Here is a 21758-nt window from a genome sequence, read left to right as displayed (position 1 = left end):
CTAATTAGTGGTAAAAGTGCCAACGGTGCTAACATATCATTTACACAATAGTAAAACATAGACTTCTTAGATGGTTTGTTATTTCAGTTAACTGCACATCAACCCATATTATCTTAACTATTTGTAATACGAGGTCTGTCCAAAAAGTATCGGACCTTTTTATTTTTTGCAAAAACCATATGGATTTGAATCATGTGCGATTGCATCAGCCAAGCTTGAACCTTCGTGCGCATGCGTGAGTTTTTTCACGCCTGTCGGTTGCGTCATTCGCCTGTGAGCAGGCTTTGAGTGAGCAGTGGTCCACCCCTCTCGTCGGATTTTTATTGCGAATAAATGTCTGAACGATTTGGAGCTTTGCTGCATCAAATTTTTCCAGAAACTGTGAGAGACCTCCAGCTGGACACCATTCGGAAAATTTAGATGGCTTTTATGGGGATTTTATATTTTATATATTTTATATTTTATATTATATTTATATTTTTTATGATTTTATGGGGATTACACAGATTAAGTAGTGCTCCAGCCGGTTTAAAGACCGCCCACAACGTCTGAGAGCGCGGCGCGCTCCGAGCGCCGATCGACAGGCTCAAACCCCACTAAAACAACCAGATCATTTCCAACGTGAAGGTTTTGTTGATCCGGGACGTTGTCTAACTTTCACAAAAAAGGCAGAAGGCGTGGACATAAGCACTTTTTCGGCACATTCTACTGTTACAGGAGTTTTTTTCATGGAAAGAGAAGCGGAGGATTGCGCCACCATTCCGCTCATGGCGCGGGACAAAACCACCTCCATGTTGGTCTCACAGGACGGCTTTCAGGTGGCTTTCAGACGGCTTCCGGTTGCTTTTCAGTCGTGTGAGTATCCGAGAAATTGTGCATGAGCTAGACATGCCCCAACATGTCCTGTGAGGCTTCATCACGGCGGTGCTTTGCGCGGCTCCGTCTGTCTCAATGTGCCGAAAAAGTACTGATGTCCATGTCTTCCGCAATTCCTGTGCTAGTCAGACGACATACCGGATCAAGACAGCGTCCAGTTTAGAAATGAACGGCACATTCCACTGTTACAGAAGTTTTTGTCATGGAAAGAGGAGCGGAGGAACTCAGACGCTGTGGGCGGTCTTTAAACCGGCTGGAGCACTCCTTAATCTGTGTAATCCCCATGAAATCGTCGCTGAAAGCCATCTAAATCTAAATAAGTTAGACAACGTCCCGGATCAACAAAACCTTCACGTTGGAAATGATCTGGTTGTTTTAGTGGGGTTTGAGCCTGTCGATCGGCGCTCGGAGCGCGCCGCGCTCTCAGACGTTGTGGGCGGTCTTTAAACCGGCTGGAGCACTACTTAATCTGTGTAATCCCCATAAAATCATAAAAAATATAAATATAATATAAAATATATAAAATATAAAATCCCCATAAAAGCCATCTAAATTTTCCGAATGGTGTCCACCTGGAGGTCTCTCACAGTTTCTGGAAAAATTTGATGCAGCAAAGCTCCAAATCGTTCAGACATTTATTCGCAATAAAAATCCGACGAGAGGGGTGGACCACTGCTCACTCAAAGCCTGCTCACAGGTGAATGACGCAACCAACAGGCGTGAAAAAACTCACGCATGCGCACGATGGTTCAAGCTTGGCTGATGCAATCACACCTGATTCAAATCCATATGGTTTTTGCAAAAAATAAAAGGTATGATACTTGCTCAGAAAGGGCAAAACACGGTTGAACCCAAAGCTCGCGGGGCCGTGGAGCCTGGACTCTTCTTGCCCGCAAACAGCTGTCACTCAAAGTGACCACACCCCTAATTTTTCATAATTTTATGGCTTAAAATATCTGATCATGAAGCATTTTATAACCGTCTGAGGTCCATAGATGTGCCAGCGTGTCCAACTCTGTTTTTGTCAACATAACACAGACTTCATTTGACCACTTACTTGTCTACTTAATTACTATTTCAAAATGACCATAAATCCCTCTGCATTAGTTATTTCTGGTGTAAAAGTGAACATCAGTAACGGATATGATCAGTGAACATGGGTGGCTCTATAAAAATCAAATCAATTTTATTTATATAGCGCCAAATCACAACAAACAGTTGCCCCAAGGCGCTTTATATTGTAAGGCAAAGCCATACAATAATTACGGAAAAACCCCAACGGTCAAAACGACCCCCTGTGAGCAAGCACTTGGCGACAGTGGGAAGGAAAAACTCCCTTTTAACAGGAAGAAACCTCCAGCAGAACCAGGCTCAGGGAGGGGCAGTCTTCTGCTGGGACTGGTTGGGGCTGAGGGAGAGAACCATGAAAAAGACATGCTGTGGAGGGGAGCAGAGATCAATCACTAATGATTAAATGCAGAGTGGTGCATACAGAGCAAAAAGAGAAAGAAACACTCAGTGCATCATGGGAACCCCACAGCAGTATAGGTCTATAGCAGCATAACTAAGGGATGGTTCAGGGTCACCTGATCCAGCCCTAACTATAAGCTTTAGCAAAAAGGAAAGTTTTAAGCCTAATCTTAAAAGTAGAGAGGGTGTCTGTCTCCCTGATCCGAATTGGGAGCTGGTTCCACAGGAGAGGAGCCTGAAAGCTGAAGGCTCTGCCTCCCATTCTACTCTTAAAAACCCTAGGAACTACAAGTAAGCCTGCAGTCTGAGAGCGAAGCGCTCTATTGGGGTGATATGGTACTATGAGGTCCCTAAGATAAGATGGGACCTGATTATTCAAAACCTTATAAGTAAGAAGAAGAATTTTAAATTCTATTCTAGAATTAACAGGAAGCCAATGAAGAGAGGCCAATATGGGTGAGATATGCTCTCTCCTTCTAGTCCCCGTCAGTAGTCTAGCTGCACCATTTTGAATTAACTGAAGGCTTTTCAGGACAACTTTTTCAGGAGAACTTTTAGGACAACCTGATAATAATGAATTACAATAGTCCAGCCTAGAGGAAATAAATGCATGAATTAGTTTTTCAGCATCACTCTGAGACAAGACCTTTCTAATTTTAGAGATATTGCGCAAATGCAAAAAAGCAGTCCTACATATTTGCTTAATATGCGCATTGAAGGACATATCCTGATAAAAAATGACTCCAAGATTTCTCACAGTATTACTACAGGTCAGGGTAATGCCATCCAGAGTAAGGATCTGGTTAGACACCATGTTTCTAAGATTTGTGGGGCCAAGTACAATAACTTCAGTTTATCTGAGTTTAAAAGCAGGAAATTAGAGGTCATCCATGTCTTTATGTCTGTAAGACAATCCTGTAGTTTAGCTAATTGGTGTGTGTCCTCTGGCTTCATGGATAGATAAAGCTGGGTATCATCTGCATAACAATGAAAATTTAAGCAATGCTGCCTAATAATACTGCCTAAGGGAAGCATGTATAAAGTGAATAAAATTGGTCCTAGCACAGAACCTTGTGGGACTCCATAATTAACCTTAGTCTGTGAAGAAGATTCCCCATTTACATGAACAAATTGAAATCTATTAGATAAATATGATTCAAACCACCGCAGCGCAGGGCCTTTAATACCTATGGCATGCTCTAATCTCTGTAATAAAATTTTATGGTCAACAGTATCAAAAGCAGCACTGAGGTCTAACAGGACAAGCACAGAGATGAATCCACTGTCTGAGGCCAAAAGAAGATCATTTGTAACCTTCACTAATGCTGTTTCTGTACTATGATGAATTCTAAAACCTGACTGAAACTCTTCAAATAGACCATTCCTCTGCAGATAATCAGTTAGCTGTTTTACAACTACCCTTTCAAGAATTTTTGAGAGAAAAGGAAGGTTGGAGATTGGCCTATAATTAGCTAAGATAGCTGGGTCAAGTGATGGCTTTTTAAGTAATGGTTTAATTACTGCCACCTTAAAAGCCTGTGGTACATAGCCAACTAACAAAGATAGATTGATCATATTTAAGATCGAAGCATTAAATAATGGTAGGGCTTCCTTGAGCAGCCTGGTAGGAATGGGGTCTAATAAACATGTTGATGGTTTGGATGAAGTAACTAATGAAAATAACTCAGACAGAACAGTCGGAGAGAAAGAGTCTAACCAAAGGAATACTCGGCTCAATAGAGCTCTGACTCTTTGTCAGCCTGGCTACAGTGCTGAAAAGAAACCTGGGGTTGTTCTTATTTTCTTCAATAAGTGATGAGTAGAAAGATGTCCTAGGTTTACGGAGGGCTTTTTTATAGAGCAACAGACTCTTTTTCCAGGCTAAGTGAAGATCTTCTAAATTAGTGAGACGCCATTTCAACACAATTTTAACACATTACTACTTCATTTGATCATACTTGTCATGTTAGAATCATTTTTAGATATATTCCCTTGTCTTCACCACCGAGTTCATTCCGTGGTCCTCCCCATTTGCAATGGAAAAGTCCGGCATGACCTCACTTACTCCTGGAAGGTACCAAAAACTGTGCAGTTTAATTCAACAGCATGTATATTAATCCCATGGCACGTATTATACTCCAAGATGAAAACAAGATGAGAGCAAGCTTAAAGTCATCTTTCCTGACACTTACTACCGGCAATGCGAACCAAGCTCCTGCTGCGGTCGTACAGGGACCGGATAGCCCTTAGCAAAGGACCCTGGACCCCGTACTCCTGGAGCACTCCCCACAGGGTGCGCCGAGGGACACGGTCGAATGCCTTCTCCAGATCCACAAAACACATGTGGACTGGTTGGGCAAACCCCCATGAACCGTCGAGCACCCGATGGAGCGTGTAGAGCTGGTCCAGTGTGCCGCGACCAGGACGAAAACCACACTGCTCCTGCTGAATCCGAGGTTCAACCATCGGTCGAATTCTCCTATCCAGTACTCTGGAATAGACCTTACCGGGGAGGCTGAGGAGTGTGATCCCCCTATAGTAGGAACACACCCTCCGGTCCCCCTTCTTAAACAGAGGGACCACCACCCCGGTCTGCCAATCCAGAGGCACTGTCCCCGATCGCCACGCGATGTTGCAGAGGCGTGTCAGCCAAGACAGCCCCACAACATCCAGAGACTTAAGGTACTCAGGACAGATTTCATCCACCCCAGGAGCCTTGCCACCGAGGAGCTTTCTAACCACCTCAGTGACTTCGGCCTGGGTAATGGATGAGTCCGCCTCCGAGTCCCCAGTCTCTGCTTCCTCTTCGGAAGACGTGACGATGGGATTGAGGAGATCCTCAAAAGTACTCCTTCCACCGCCCGACAACATCCCCAGTTAGGGTCAACAGCTCCCCACCCGCACCATAAACAGTGCTGGTGGAGAGCTGCTTCCGCCTCCTGAGGCGTCGGACTGTTTTCCAGAATCTCTTCGAGGCCGACCGATAGTCCTCATTTCTTATACACTATAAATGACTTTATATATTTCACTACTTTTGTACCCAAATACTTTGGTAAACCCATTTATAGCACCAAACAGTTCAGCTACATGAATAAAGAATCTTCTAAAAACTCTTACAGTGCATCCAGAAAGTATTCACAGCACTTCAGTTTTTCCACATTTTGTTATGTTACAGCCTTATTCTAAAATGAAGTAAATTCATTTTTCCCTCAAATTTCTACTCACAACACCCCATAATGATGACATGAAAGAAGTTTTTTGTTCTTTAATTTTTTGCCAATTTATTAAAAATTAAAATGATGAAATCACATGTAGCCCTGTGACCGGCTGGCATCCTGTCCAGGGTGTACTCCGCTTCATGCCCAATGACTGCTGGGTTAGGCTCCAGCCCCCCTGTGACCCTTACTTGGAGTAAGCGGGTATAGAAAATGGATGGATGGAAATCACATGCCCATAACTATTCATACCCTTTACTCAGTACTTTGGTGATGCACCTTTGGCAGCAGTTACAGCCTCAAGTCTTCTTGAATATGATACTACAATCTTGGTGCACCTATCTTTGGGCAGTTTTGCCGCACCTCTCAAGCTCCATCAGGGTAGATGGGGAGTGTTGGTGCACAACCATTTTCAGATCTCTCCAGAGGCTGGGCCACTCAAGGACATTCACAGAGTTGTCTTGAAGCCACTCCTTTGATATCTTGGCTGTGTGCTTAGGGTCATTGTCCTGCTGAAAGATGAACCATCGCCCCAGTCTGAGGTCAAAAGCACTCTGGAGCAGGTTTTCATCCAGGATGTCTGTACGTTGCTGAATTCATCTTTCCCTCAATCCTGACTAGTCTTCCAGTTCCTGCTGCTGAAAAACATCCCCACAGCATGATGCTGCCACAACCATGCTTCACTGTAGGGATGGTGCCTGATTTCCTCCAAACATGACGCCTGGCATTCACACCAGAGTTCAATTTTTGTCTCATCAGACCAGAGAATTTTGCTCCTAATGGTCTGAAAGTCCTTCAGGTGCCTTTTGGCAAACTGAAAGTGGGCTGTCATGTGCCTTTTACTAAGGAGTGGCTTCCATCTGGCCACTCTACGAACAGGCCTGATTGGTAGATTGCTGCAGAAATGGTTGTCCTTCTGGAAGTTTCTCCTCTCTTCACAGAGGAATGCTGGAGCTCTGACAGAGTGATCACTGGGTTCTTGGTCACCTCCCTAAGTAAGGCCCTTCTCCCCCAATCGCTCAGAGTCAGTTTAGATGGGTGGCCAGCTCTAGGAAGAGTCCTGCTGGACCTGAACCTCTTCCGTTTACGGATGATGGAGGCCACTGTGCTCATTGGGACCTTCAAAGCAGCAGAAACGTTTCTGTACCCTTCCCCAGATTTGTGCCTCGAGACAATCCTGTCTCAGAGGTTGACAGTCAATTCCTTTGACTTGATGTTTGGTTTGAGCTCTGACATGCACTGTCAACTGTGGAACCTTATATGTAGACAGGCGTGTGTCTTTCCAAGTCATCTCCAATCTACTGAATTTACCACAAGTGGACTCCAATTAAGCTGCAGAAACATCTCAAGGATAATCAGTGGAAACAGGATGAAGAGCTCCATTTTGAGCGGCATGGCAAAGTACATGCGATTTCTTAGTTTTTTTTATTATTATTATTCTTAATAAATTTACAAAATTCTACAAAACTTTATTTCATATTGTTTTTTATGGGGTACTGTGTGTTATGTAGAATTTTGAGGGAAAAAATGAATTTTATCCATTTTGGAATAAGGCTGTAACAACAAAATGCAAAAATAAATAAATAAAAGAAAGTGACTTTGTGTCATTTATTCTGAAAGCTGAAATATGACATTCCATGACAAAAACAATTGTATGCACCTGCATAACAGCACCTGATGTGTCACCTCGTAGCTCTCTGACACCTCCGCCTGATATTTACATGCTGTCTTTGTGTCTTTTACCTCTTTAGTTTTTCTTTTTTTTTGGTGTGTGTGTGTGTGTGTGTGTGTGTGTGTGTGTGTGTGTGTGTGTGTGTGTGTGTGTGTGTGTGTGTGTGTGTGTGTGTGTGTGTGTGTGTGTGTGTATGGGGGGTGGGGGGAGGGTGATGCTCCACCACTTTTATCACCTTCTGTTTATTCATCTTCTTCATCTTTTCTGTCCTCAGTTGTAACTCACTGAAGCTGAACATTCCTGTTGTATAACATCCTAGTGGCACCAAGCAGACATAAAATCAAAGAAACAGATGTTCCAGGCCATCTATATGGTGATAGTAGGGAGGTGGAATTTGAGGATTTTATTCTTCTCAGCACACAAACCTCTGTTCAGTGCTGGAGGCAAAACCTGTCATTCCAAATCCCATTTTCAGTTTGACTGTGTGTGTTTTGTGTCTCTGCCTTTTTGCTTTGTGTGTAGGCTGAATGTGAGTGCACGCATGTGTACGTCTCCTTATTCTGTGCTATATATGTCTCAGCATGTGGTCATCTGGGTTACAAATATGCATGTAGATGTTTGAGGGCAGTTATTTGTTTATGTGCACATTGCAGAACAAAAGTTTTGTTTTATTCATCCTGTGATGAAAAGCTTGCATTTTCAGAAAGTAGGACTCAGATTTAGTCCTTTATTTTTGTGCTATGCACTTTTTTCAGTACTTGCAGTAGAACTAAATGCAGACCTTTGAGTATATTTTGTTTGTTTTTGTCACTATGAGGTGACAGTTCTGTTCATACAGGTTAGCAACGTTGGCATTTAGGATGAGGATGAGGACCTCCATCTGAGCATCACTTAGCAGGGATATACCTGGACCAGAAACATTGTTATCTAATCTCCAGGTCAGGTCTGGGAATACGTGCTGGTGCCATTGCATCCACCATACCACAGAACCACCTTGAGTCCTGGATGGCAGCTGGTCCACTTCACCTCTCAGAAGTAATCTATCCATCTGCTACAGCAAGGTGAAACGTGGGCATTCCCTTGGCCTTCTCCAGTTTGCTGAGGTTCTCAACTCTGGTGCACCTGCATATTGGATCGTACCCACAGGAATGTGCCACATAGCCAAAGTGTCATAGTTGGCGTTCTTTCACAATGCACGTCAACCTCTTCAGCTGAGTCTCCCTAAGAAAGTTCATTTCACAAAGTCATTCCAGCACTATTCCAGGATTGTCTGAAGAGACCTGGTACCGAATAGACATCCAGTCCTCAACTTAAGTCAGTGATTAGCATCCAAGTCTCACAACCATGCAGTAAGTCTGGAAGCACCAGGAAGCTTAAGACCTGGACCTTCGTTCTCCTGCAAAGATAAAAGCATCATCAAACACCTCTGTCCAACAGCTTCATAACTCCATGAGATGTTCCCAGGCTTCTCTCTATCACAAATGCTGAGGACCCACAGAGGTGAAGATCACTGCCGAGACAAGTGCATGTCTCTACAGATGCATTTCTAATGGCTGAATCCAGGAAGTCATTGAAAGCTTGAACCTATTCCAAGCACAGACATTCCACTTTTAGCTCAGTTTCTGAAGCCCTGCAGTCTGAGTATCCAGTGATTCCACAAACATTGTGCACAAAGCCAGGCAGTAAACCTTTACACTGTCCAAACTGTGCAATTTTTATGTTTTGCTTCATCAGTTGTACACCTCCATGGTGTTGTGGAGCATTTAAGGAAGGATGAAGGCACACTCAAACCTAGATTTCTGTTGTCTTTTCTGCAAATCCTTCTCTGTTCGACTCCACCATAAAGGCCAGGAGTATCATGGTGGCTTCCCTCACTAGTCTCCTACTTTCATGGTCATTTCATTTTTGGCCAAGGCCATCAAAATATGGCCCTTGGGTATTTCGAAAGGTTTTCATCTGTCCATTCGTCCGTCTGTCTGTGCTCAGCATAAGCGCAGTCCTGTTACTGCCAGGGTCTTCAAATTCACAGGGAACATTTTTGGGAGACAGACCTTGGACAAGTTCAAAGACAGCTAATATTGATCTATTGTAAGTACATTTTACATTTTTATCTCTCTCTCTCTCTCTCTCTCTCTCTCTCTCTCTCTCTCTCTCTCTCTCTCTCTCTCTCTCTCTCTCTCTCTCTCTATATATATATATATAAAATGTGTGCGTGTGTGTGTGTATAGTCTGCAGTGGGATACCAATTAAACAACTGCAAATTATAAAGAAACCAATGCTCATACGGTCGAGGGTATTTTAGCATTGCGTTATATTTCAGAACTGCCGACTGCAAGCATAATTACCATAAAGTACCATAATGTTTGTATTTCTTAATGATTGATGGAAATGATTAATTATAATAAATTAGCTATCAAATCAATTTTATTTATATAGCGCCAAATCACAACAAACAGTTGCCCCAAGGCGCTTCATATTGCAAGGCAAAGCCATACAATAATTACAGAAAAACCCTAACGGTGAAAACGACCCCCTGTGAGCAAGCACTTGGCGACAGTGGGAAGGAAAAACTCCCTTTTAACAGGAAGAAACCTCCAGCAGAACCAGGCTCAGGGAGGGGCAGTCTTCTACTGGGACTGGTTGGTGCTGAGGGAGAGAATCAGGAAAAAGACATGCTGTGGTAGAGAGCAGAGATCAATCACTAATGATTAAATGCAGAGTGGTGCATACAGAGCAAAAAGAGAAAGAAACACTCAGTGCATCATGGGAACCCCCCAGCAGTCTAAGTCTATAGCAGCATAACTAAGGGATGGTTCAGGGTCACCTGATCCAGCCCTAACTATAAGCTTTAGCAAAAAGGAAAGTTTTAAGCCTAATCTTAAAACTAGAGAGGGTGTCTGTCTCCCTGATCCGAATTGGGAGCTGGTTCCACAGGAGAGGAGCCTGAAAGCTGAAGGCTCTGCCTCCCATTCTACTCTTAAAAGTCCTAGGAACTACAAGTAAGCCTGCAGTCTAAGAGCGAAGCGCTCTATTTGGGTGATATGGTACTATGAGGTCCCTAAGATAAGATGGGACCTGATTATTCAAAACCTTATAAGTAAGAAGAAGAATTTTAAATTCTATTCTAGAATTAACAGGAAGCCAATGAAGAGAACCCAATATGGGTGAAATATGCTCTCTCCCTCTAGTCCCTGTCAGTAGTCTAGCTGCAGCATTTTGAATTAACTGAAGGCTTTTCAGGGAACTTTTAGGACAACCTGATAATAATGAATTACAATAGTCCAGCCTAGAGGAAATAAATGCATGAATTAGTTTTTCAGCATCACTCTGAGACAAGACCTTTCTAATTTTAGAGATATTGCGCAAATGCAAAAAAGCAGTCCTACATATTTGTTTAATATACGCATTGAATGACATAACCTGATCAAAAATGACTCCAAGATTTCTCACAGTATTACTAGAGGTCAGGGTAATGCCATCCAGAGTAAGGATCTGGTTAGACACCATGTTTCTAAGATTTGTGGGGCCAAGTACAATAACTTCAGTTTTATCTGAGTTTAAAAGCAGGAAATTAGAGGTCATCCATGTCTTTATGTCTGTAAGACAATCCTGCAGTTTAGCTAATTGGTGTAGATAAAGCTGGGTATCATCTGCGTAACAATGAAAATTTAAGCAATGCTGCCTAATAATACTGCCTAAGGGAAGCATGTATAAAGTGAATAAAATTGGTCCTAGCACAGAACCTTGTGGAACTCCATAATTAACCTTAGTCTGTGAAGAAGATTCCCCATTTACATGAACAAATTGTAATCTATTAGATAAATATGATTCAAACCACTGCAGCGCAGTGCCTTTAATACCTATAGCATGCTCTAATCTCTGTAATAAAATTTTATGGTCAACAGTATCAAAAGCAGCACTGAGGTCTAACAGAACAAGTACAGAGATGAGTCCACTGTCTGAGGCCATAAGAAGATCATTTGTAACCTTCACTAATGCTGTTTCTGTACTATGATGAATTCTAAACCCTGACTGAAACTCTTCAAATAGACCATTCCTATGCAGATGATCAGTTAGCTGTTTTACAACTACCCTTTCAAGAATTTTTGAGAGAAAAGGAAGGTTGGAGATTGGCCTATAATTAGCTAAGATAGCTGGGTCAAGTGATGGCTTTTTAAGTAATGGTTTAATTACTGCCACCTTAAAAGCCTGTGGTACATAGCCAACTAATAAAGATAGATTGATCATATTTAAGATCGAAGCATTAATTAATGGTAGGGCTTCCTTGAGCAGCCTGGTAGGAATGGGGTCTAATAGACATGTTGATGGTTTGGAGGAAGTAACTAATGAAAATAACTCAGACAGAACAATCAGAGAGAAAGAGTCTAACCAAATACCAGCATCACTGAAAGCAGCCAAAGATAACGATATGTCTTTGGGATGGTTATGAGTAATTTTTTCTCTAATAGTTAAAATTTTATTAGCAAAGAAAGTCATGAAGTCATTACTAGTTAAAGTTAAAGGAATACTCGGCTCAATAGAGCTCTGACTCTTTGTCAGCCTGGCTACAGTGCTGAAAAGAAACCTGGGGTTGTTCTTATTTTCTTCAATTAGTGATGAGTAGTAAGATGTCCTAGCTTTACGGAGGGCTTTTTTATAGAGCAACAGACTCTTTTTCCAGGCTAAGTGAAGATCTTCTAAATTAGTGAGACGCCATTTCCTCTCCAACTTACGGGTTATCTGCTTTAAGCTGCGAGTTTGAGAGTTATACCACAGAGTCAGGCACTTCTGATTTAAAGCTCTCTCTTTCAGAGGAGCTACAGCATCCAAAGTTGTCTTCAATGAGGATGTAAAACTATTGACGAGATACTCTATCTCACTTACAGAGTTTAGGTAGCTACTCTCCACTGTGTTGGTATATGGCATTAGAGAACATAAAGAAGGAATCATATCCTTAAACCTAGTTACAGTGCTTTCTGAAAGACTTCTAGTGTAATGAAACTTATTCCCCACTGCTGGGTAGTCCATCAGAGTAAATGTAAATGTTGTTAAGAAATGATCAGACAGAAGGGAGTTTTCAGGGAATACTGTTAAGTCTTCAATTTCCATACCATAAGTCAGAACAAGATCTAAGATATGATTAAAGTGGTGGGTGGACTCATTTACATTTTGAGCAAAGCCAATTGAGTCTAATAATAGATTAAATGCAGTGTTGAGGCTGTCATTCTCAGCATCTGTGTGGATGTTAAAATCGCCCACTATAATTATCTGAGCTAAGCACTAAGTCAGACAAAAGGTCTGAAAATTCACAGAGAAACTCACAGTAACGACCAGGTGGACGATAGATAATAACAAATAAAACTGGTTTTTGGGACTTCCAATTTGGATGGACAAGACTAAGAGTCAAGCTTTCAAATGAATTAAAGCTCTGTCTGGGTTTTTGATTAATTAATAAGCTGGAATGGAAGATTGCTGCTAATCCTCCGCCTCGGCCCGTGCTACGAGCGTTCTGGCAGTTAGTGTGACTCGGAGGTGTTGACTCATTTAAACTAACATATTCATCCTGCTATAACCAGGTTTCTGTAAGGCAGAATAAATCAATATGTTGATCAATTATTCGATCATTTACTAACAGGGACTTAGAAGAGAGAGACCTAATGTTTAATAGACCACATTTAACTGTTTTAGTCTGTGGTGCAGTTAAAGGTGCTATATTATTTTTTCTTTTTGAATTTTTATGCTTAAATAGATTTTTGCTGGTTATTGGTGGGCTGGGAGCAGGCACCGTCTCTACGGGGATGGGGTAATGAGGGGATGGCAGGGGGAGAGAAGCTGCAGAGAGGTGTGTAAGACTACAACTCTGCTTCCTGGTCCCAACCCTGGATAGTCACGGTTTGGAGGATTTAAGAAAATTGGCCAGATTTTTAGAAATGAGAGCTGCTCCATCCAAAGTGGGATGGATGCCGTCTCTCCTAACAAGACCAGGTTTTCCCCAGAAGCTTTGCCAATTATCTATGAAGCCCACCTCATTTTTTGGACACCACTCAGACAGCAAGCAATTCAAGGAGAACATGCGGCTAAACATGTCACTCCCGGTCCGATTGGGGAGGGGCCCAGAGAAAACTACAGAGTCCGACATTGTTTTTGCAAAGTTACACACCGATTCAATGTTAATTTTAGTGACCTCCGATTGGCGTAACCGGGTGTCATTACTGCCGACGTGAATTACAATCTTACCAAAGTTACGCTTAGCCTTAGCCAGCAGTTTCAAATTTCCTTCAATGTCGCCTGCTCTGGCCCTCAGAAGACAGTTGACTATGGTTGCTGGTGTCGCTAACTTCACATTTCTCAAAACAGAGTCGCCAATAACCAGAGTTTGATCCTCGGCGGGTGTGTCATCGAGTGGGGAAAAACCGTTAGAAATGTGAACGGGTTGGCGGTGTACACGGGGCTTCTGTTTAGAACTACACTTCCTTCTCACAGTCACCCAGTCGGCCTGCTTTCCCGGCTGCTCGGGATCTGCCGGAGGGAAACTAATGGCGGCTAAGCTACCTTGGTCCGCACCGACTACAGGGGCCTGGTTAGCTGTAGAATTTTCCACGGTGCGGAGCCGAGTCTCCAATTCGCCCAGTCTGGCCTCCAAAGCTACGAATAAGCTACACTTATTACAAGTACCATTACTGCTGAAGGAGGCCGAGGAATAACTAAACATTTCACACCCAGAGCAGAAAAGTGCAGGAGAGACAGGAGAAGCCGCCATGCTAAACCGGCTAAGAGCTAGTAGCTGCGCTAAGCTAGCGGATTCCTAAAAACACACAAAGTGAATAATGTGTAAATAATTTAGAGGTGATCCAGCAGAGGGAGTGCCTTAGTTAAGGCACGTGAAGATTACACTGTGAAACAAATCATTATCTAGTTAACTAGATCAATCTAACTGCGCAGATTAAACAGCTAACAGATACAGCAAAACACCGCTGTGCTCCAGAACAGGAAGTGATACAATACCGCAGTGAGAGCCAACCACCAGTAGAGGCAAGCAAGAGCTCGCAATCCCTGGGGATGGGGTAATGAGGGGATGGCAGGGGGAGAGAAGCTGCAGTTATGAGCTCTGGAAATTGAGGCAGTGTTTATTCACACAGCTGTAATTGAATGGCTAATTATATTTACGCCCTTGAATTATAGCTGAAAAGCTGCATTTCAAGCTCATCTTAATTGTTTCTTTTCAACTCCATTGCAGAGTACAGAAGCAAAATAAAAATAAATTATTCGCTGTCTAAAAGTAAGTCCCTTCAGCTGCTCCCTTGTTTTTCACTCGGGGTCGCCACAGCAGATGTGAATGTTGAACTGGCACAGATTGTACACCGGATAACCTTCCTGACGCAACTCCACATTACACAGAGAAATGTGACAGGGGTGGGGTTTGAACCCGGAACCTTCCACACTGAAACCAAGTGCACTAATCACTTGGCCACCACCCCTACCTGTATAAATACAACCCCAATTCCAATGAAGTTGGGACATTGTATAAAATGCAAACAGAATACAATGATTTGCAAATCCTCTTCAACCTATATTCAATTGAATACACCACAAAGACGAGATATTTAATGTTCAAACTGAAACTTTATTGTTTTTGTGCAAATATTTGCTTATTTTGAAATGGATGTCTGCAACACGTTTCAAAAAAGCTGGCACAGTGGTATGTTTAACACTGTATTACATCACCTTTCCTTCTAACAACACTCAATAAGCATTTGGGAACTGAGGACACTAATTGTTGAAGCTTTGTATCAGAATCAGAATTTTTTTATTGTCCCGTAAAGGGAAATTAGTGTTGCAGCAGGAGCACACAAAAGACAAGGTACACAAAGACAATAATGGTAAATGGACTGCATTTATATAGCGCTTTTCCATCTGTATCAGATGCTCAAAGCGCTTTACAATAATGCCTCACATTCACCCCGATGTCAGGGTGCTACCATACAAGGTGCTCACTACACACCGGGAGCAATAGGGGATTAAAGGCCTTGCCCAAGGGCCCTTAGTGATTTTCCAGTCAGGCGGGGATTTGAACCTATGATCTTCTGGACTCAAGCCCAACACCTTAACCACTAGACCATCACCTCCCCAATAATAATAACAATAATATAATAATATTAAAAGTGAAAATAAGTTCCAATTAAAGGTCTAAGATCAGACATAATAAAAACAATACCCATACACATACAATGTCAAATATTCAATCCAGAATTCATGCAAAAACAAAGTATTGCAAAAGGGCAATGTGTGGATGTGCAAATAAGCAGTAGTAGCGCAAAATAAACAAGAGCATCAAAGGCTAATTGCCATTAAGTAATGAAATTGGACTGGGGATAAACGAGACCTGAAATCTTTTAGTCCTCCTCATAGGAGCCCTAAAATGACGGCCTGAGGGCAAAAGCTCAAACTCTTTTTCAGTAGGTCATTAGGACAATCCAGAATAGCATTAGCCTTTCTCAGGACCTAAAAATAGACATTACCGGGGCCTGCTGACTTTTCTGAGATTTTTCCAGCAGTTTTGACAAGACTTCTGAGACGACTCTTATTGGAACAATTCAAATTTCCAAACCATGCAACAATACAAAAAGTTAAAACAGATTCAATAAAACTTCTATAAAAGAGAGTCATCATCTCAGAAGAAATCTGGAAGGTTCTCATTTTCCTCAAAAAGAACAATCTTTGCTGAACCTTTTTGGAGGTAACATCAACATGAAGCTGAAATTTGGTGTGCGTGTTCCTACCCATGAGGACACCAAAGTTTGTTTGAGTCGTTCCAATCCAATTTCAAATATGGCTGCCATGGCGACCATGTTGAAAATCTCATATATTGTCATTTGTCAGCCACTTATGCAGAAATTGAGCTGATATTTGCTACATGGATAGCTGTCATCAAGCCAAAAAATATTTCTAATGGGTTTTTTCAAAGTTTTAATTTTGACCTTGACATGACCCCTGAACTGTGACCATATGGCCACTTTTCCTAGTTGTCACTTTAAACACCATCTTCCACAAAACCACTGAATCAATGGAGCTGAAATTTGGTGTGCATTTCGATCTGATCTCAAATAGGGCCACCATGGTGGCCATCTTAAAATCACATATATGGCCATTTTTCAGCCATTTATGCAGCATTTAAGGTGAAATTTGGCACATGGTTAGCAATCAACAAGTCAAATAAAAAAATAAATAAAAAAATTTCAATAATCCAAAAAATCCTGTGGGAATTTTTCCCTGAAGACATGTTGTGATATGGCACTTAACAAATGAGTTGAACCATGTGGGCTATGAGTGTATGGAAGGAATAACAGAATGTGTATAACCCTTATGCTTTTTATTCTTTTCAGTTTTACAAAAGAAAATAACACTGTAAAATGTGTAAAATCAACAAGGCATAAACTCTGGTGATTACAAGTATTTTCATGCAACTTAAGAAATGGCCATTTAAAACCCAATGTACTGTTATGGTAGTTGTATTTTAAAACTGCACTGGCGCGCCTATGGTGTGGAACCACTGTACAGAACCACCGTCATGGAAAGAGTGAGATTAATCTCAGGTCATATGTGAAGTTCCTTTGAGGCTGTTACTACTGATCGCATCATTAGACAGTGAAGGATGTGATGATGGACATGCTGTCGCTCTCTCTTTGCACTATGTTTTACTGCCCAGTGAACCGCACTTCTCTGTACTCCTACTTTTCCAGCTGACTGAGGTATCCACACACAGACCTGCCCTCTGTTAGTCTTTAATAATACTTCCTGCCATACACATGATTATGCGCAATCACGACTATATACTGTGGATGTTTGCTTCCAAAGGTCCGGTGGGTTTATGTCATGGGTTGTCTCTCTGTTGGCATTGGCGGCGATGTGTGGAAACATCTTCTTCTCTGAAACTGCTGAGGCAGTGAAATTGAAACTTGGCATAAATGTTCTGTCCTATCAGGACACCAGAGTTTGTTGAAGGCATTCCAATCTGATCTCAAACATGGCTGCCATATTGAAAATGTCACCAAGCGCTATTGTTCTCTTGTTTCTGAGGTGCTCTTAGGAACATCCAAACAGCTTATGTAATCCCCAACAAGTTGCTGGACATAATGGCCATCCTATGCACAGGCACTGTCAGTGCTGTGCAGAATGGGCACAGAATCTTTAAGTTTTTTTTCTTGTGATGTTTGGCGTTCATCAAGGATGTGTTCTGGCTCCTGTTCAATGGTTGCATGGACTGAGTGTTGGGTGGGTCTGTGGAGACTTGATGAATGTCCTAATTACATCACCTGAGAAGGTGAGTGAGGAGTCAGAGTATATGGCTTTAGGATTTTTCTGGATAAACACCATGATCCAGGCTTTCAATGACTTCCTGGACTTGTCTGTCACAAGTATATCTGTGTGCAATGAAAGTGTCACACTTATTGAGGGATTCACTCATCTCAGCAGTAGCGCTCATGTCTCTGAGTCTTAGTACTTTGAGAACAAGAGACGATCCATCTCCAGATTAATCATCAAGTATAGACAGTTGTAGCCCATGTGGAAGAGGATGACAGGACACATTTATATCTGTGTAAATGTCTTTGGTGCTACTGCATGATTGGAATGTAAAACCAAATAAACAAAAATTTGAGTGTGAAAATGCCTTAAGATGCCACATACTCAAAGCATATTTCTCTGTTCCTACAGGTCGGCATAGACTTCACAGCATCCAATGGAAACCCTCAAGAGCCATCATCGCTCCATTACATTAACCCACTGGGCAGCAATGAGTATCTGGCAGCTATATTAGCTGTAGGACAAATTATACAGGACTATGACAGGTGAGTATCTCATTTTTCCACTTAATGTCACTTAACACCACAGATGTACTGAAGTAAGTACTGTAGTGTACCTGTAGGACTGTCTTATACACAGGCATTCTCTGAGAATCCTTTTCTTTTTGGGTCTTCATTCAGCGGTTAATGAAAATTAGGTTAATTACAACTTTAAATAGAAACAAGAATGTTGTAGTTTAACAGAGGTATACTACGATACTTGTCAGTTCTTCTGTCTTGTACTGTCCCTCCCATTTTCACAAGTGCCTCACTGGGAATTATACTTGGAACTGATGAGGACATTAACTGTGCCGGATTTTTCTCTGTTATACTTTATACTCCCATTCAGTACTACAGAGGACTAGTTACTGGTACATTTACTCACTAGATTGCATCGGAGAAAGGCACTTTAGGCATTCTGTGCAGTATATTTTAATCTGCATTTTGTAAAGGAAGGAGTGGGTAGTTAATGTAGCATACAGTGTTATGCATTTCCTCTATGATTACAGCTCCCCCCCAAGTACTAGTAGTTCTTTTATATCACAGTTTGCCCACAAAGGCTCAGTTGTTTCCATATTAAAGACTCTAATTATAAGGCAGTATTAAAGCCTCATTATTAACATGCCAATTTACTTGTAAATATATACAGTAGCTGCAGGAGACTTTATTTCCTTCACAGTTGCTTCAGGCAGCGTTTGGCCCTCCAGAGTGTGTAATAGTTCCAATGTTTATTCATTGATTTTCTGTACACAGCTTCATGTTCACCTCGCTCACATGTTTAACAAACTATTTTTACTGCCAGGATCACAGATGGTTATTCCTGGTTATTATTTGCTGTTTTTTTCTGAGGCATGTTGTGGCAGCAGCTTCTACAAACACTGTCAAACCCAGCTGGAAATAATTCCCTACATTTCCCCTGCACGCTGGCGGTAGAGCGGGGTATTGTAATCAGTCGTGTTCCTTGTGTGCATGTGTCAAGAGGATTAACTTTTAGAACAGTTAGGTCAAGGTTGGAAAAACTGTAACCCAAAAAACACATTTTCTAGGATTATCATTCAGTAGATCATTTGGAATAGAATGTGACACGGAACCAATACATCCCCTGATTGCAGCATTTGATAAGCTGAGGGAGAAATCAGAGTGTCTGGTTTGCGATTGTCTTGGATCAAGACAGTGACTTCTTGGATTCGGACATCAGAAGTGCATCTCTATTATTCAAACAGAGGTTTACTTATCTTAATACTGATGTACATGTCTCTGGGTACTTGGCAGTTGAAGTTGAGAGATACCTGGGAAGATGTGTCATGAGGTCACTGGACAGAGGTTTTTGTCAAACCTGATATCTTTGCAGGATGACGAAGGTCCAAGTGTTTAGTGTCCTTGCTGTGTCTTTGTGAGACCTGGATGCTAACTGGTAACCTTAGTTGTGGGATAGATATCTTTGGTACTCTGCCTCTTTGGAGGATCCTTAAATATCACTGGAATGATTTTGTGTCAAACAAGTGGATACTTAGGGTGACAAAAATCAGGAGTAGGCAGGGGCGGTGGCCAAGCGTTTAAATGCTCTTGTTTTCAGTGCAGAAGGTTCCTGGTTCAAACTCACTCCTGCCCATTCTCCATGTAATATGGATTCGTGTCAAGAAGGGCATCTGGTGTAAAATGTGAAAAAAATCAATATGCAGGATCCACCTTGGATCTGCTGTAGCAACCCCGAGAGCCAACAAGGGAGCAGCTGGAGGGACTTACTTTATCACTTATATGGAGACGCAGCATCAGTTGGAATACTATGGTCATGTGGTGCATTTCTCTTTGTGTGATCTGGCACACAGGTGCTGCAGTGTTGAGGACCCCAGTGGCCAGAAAAGTCCAAGCAGACACCCATGTTTCAACCCCACAAACGCTGTTTCCCTTCACAAGTTCATTAGCAACAACTACAGTAATAAACATTGACCCAGTAGTTTATGAATTATTTTTGTATATTTTTGCTCATTTAACAATTACCTTTGTGTCATGAAACTCTTGGTAAAGCAGTTCTTAGATTGGTGTTCCACTGCTCATGTTTGGCCCCAGTTTCTGTCCCAGTTTCAAAATTGAGGAAATCAGGCATAATTTTTTTAAAAAGCAGGCAACGTTTGTATTACAGTCTACTTCATATCCACTTATATAAGAATGTACCCGATTATTGCTGAAATGCATATGTCTAGGAAATAAATTTATGGCTGGATAGAAAGTTGAAAGGTTGAAGTATTTCATGCCAATGTCAATATTGGCCCTGCATTTGTCAGTCTAGCATAAAGTCGCTGCACCTGTTTGACACTCTTGGTCTGTTGCCAAAACTCAATTTTTGTTCACTGTAGTATGGTTAATCTTGGCATTTTCCTGAGTCTTGCTTGGCATCAACATAAACTTCAGGGTCTCTGCAAGTATAAAAGAAACATAAGTGATTAGGTTTGGAGCATTTAAGGGTCAAACTGAGTGTTTTAAATGTTCTATATTTTTTTGGGACACCATATATATATATATATATATATATTATATATATAATATATAATATATATATATATTATAATATATTATTATATACAACAAAACTTGTCCTCTGCATTTAACCCATCCTAATTGCAATTAGACACAATCCAACCACTAGGAGCAGTGGGCAGACACAGTCTGGCACCCAGGGACCAACTCCAGATGTAGAGACTCTGCCTTAGTCAGGGGCAGTGAAAGGAGCAGATCCTAAATAAGCATGTTTTTTTGATTGTGGGAGAAAACCCGAGTGCCCGGAGGAAACCCACACAGACAAACATGCAAAGTCCACACAGAAAGGGTAGGAAGCGAACCCACGACCTTCTTGCTGTGAGGCACCAGTGCTAACCACTAATCCACTGTGCCGCCACGTGGCCTGAATAATAAATAAAAAATAAAGACACCCATGTTTGTGAAAGCATACATTCACAGCATTATACAGTTAAAAAAAATAAAATCAGTGCTGTGATTATTTATAAAAACAGTAACATTATTATTATTATTATTATTTGCTCTCTAAATACAGCTTGTTGAATTTAGATTAAAAAAGGGGATTTGATTAACCCTCCAATCTGTTATCTGTCATGACTTCCTCTTCAGCGACAAAATGTTTCCTGCTTTGGGATTTGGAGCACAACTCCCACCAGACTGGAAGGTATGTGTTTGTCTGTGTGTTTGTGTGAGGCACAGATATGTGTGATCCATGTAACAGAGTGCGTCTCAGAGGCTGGCCTGTGCAAACATACAGATGAACCAAGACTCTATTCTACATGCATTTAAAAACACACACACACGGATAAAGATGATAAGTATTATACATGCATATTCACATGATTACGCAACTGTCAACCCATCTGTGTTGCCATGGCGCTAAGCTGATGAAAAGGACAAAGGCGAGAGAGCTTCAGAGAGCTGTATAGAGGGTGGGAGGTAGAACGTGTGGGAGAAATGGACAGCATTTCTTCACAATATTTTACATGTTGGTGAATGTTTAGCGTTAAGTGTGTCGACCCCTCAGCTTTGCTTATATGTTCTTTGTCTCGTTCCCTTATGTGACATCACTTAGCAACGTTTTGTCAGACCCCCTGGCATCTGTGGAGAATGGGCTTCTTGGGTTTGGTATCATTTGGGGAGGTTAGGAGTCACTGTTTGTGACAT

General features: G+C 41.7%; 1 protein-coding gene across 1 annotated transcript in view; it reads left to right on the top strand.

Annotated features, from left to right (window-relative positions):
- The window catches only part of cpne2 (copine II), a 167275-nt gene that overhangs the window by 85428 nt on the left and 60089 nt on the right, over positions 1–21758 (top strand). The window contains exons 10-11 of the mRNA XM_034177110.1: positions 17947–18080; positions 21201–21255. Of these exons, the coding sequence (XP_034033001.1) occupies positions 17947–18080; positions 21201–21255 (189 nt within the window). The remainder of the gene's footprint in view (positions 1–17946; positions 18081–21200; positions 21256–21758) is intronic.

Source organism: Thalassophryne amazonica, chromosome 8, assembly GCF_902500255.1.
Source record: "Thalassophryne amazonica chromosome 8, fThaAma1.1, whole genome shotgun sequence".
Taxonomy (NCBI): Eukaryota; Metazoa; Chordata; class Actinopteri; order Batrachoidiformes; family Batrachoididae; genus Thalassophryne; species Thalassophryne amazonica.
This window is presented reverse-complemented; position numbering and strand designations above follow the sequence as displayed.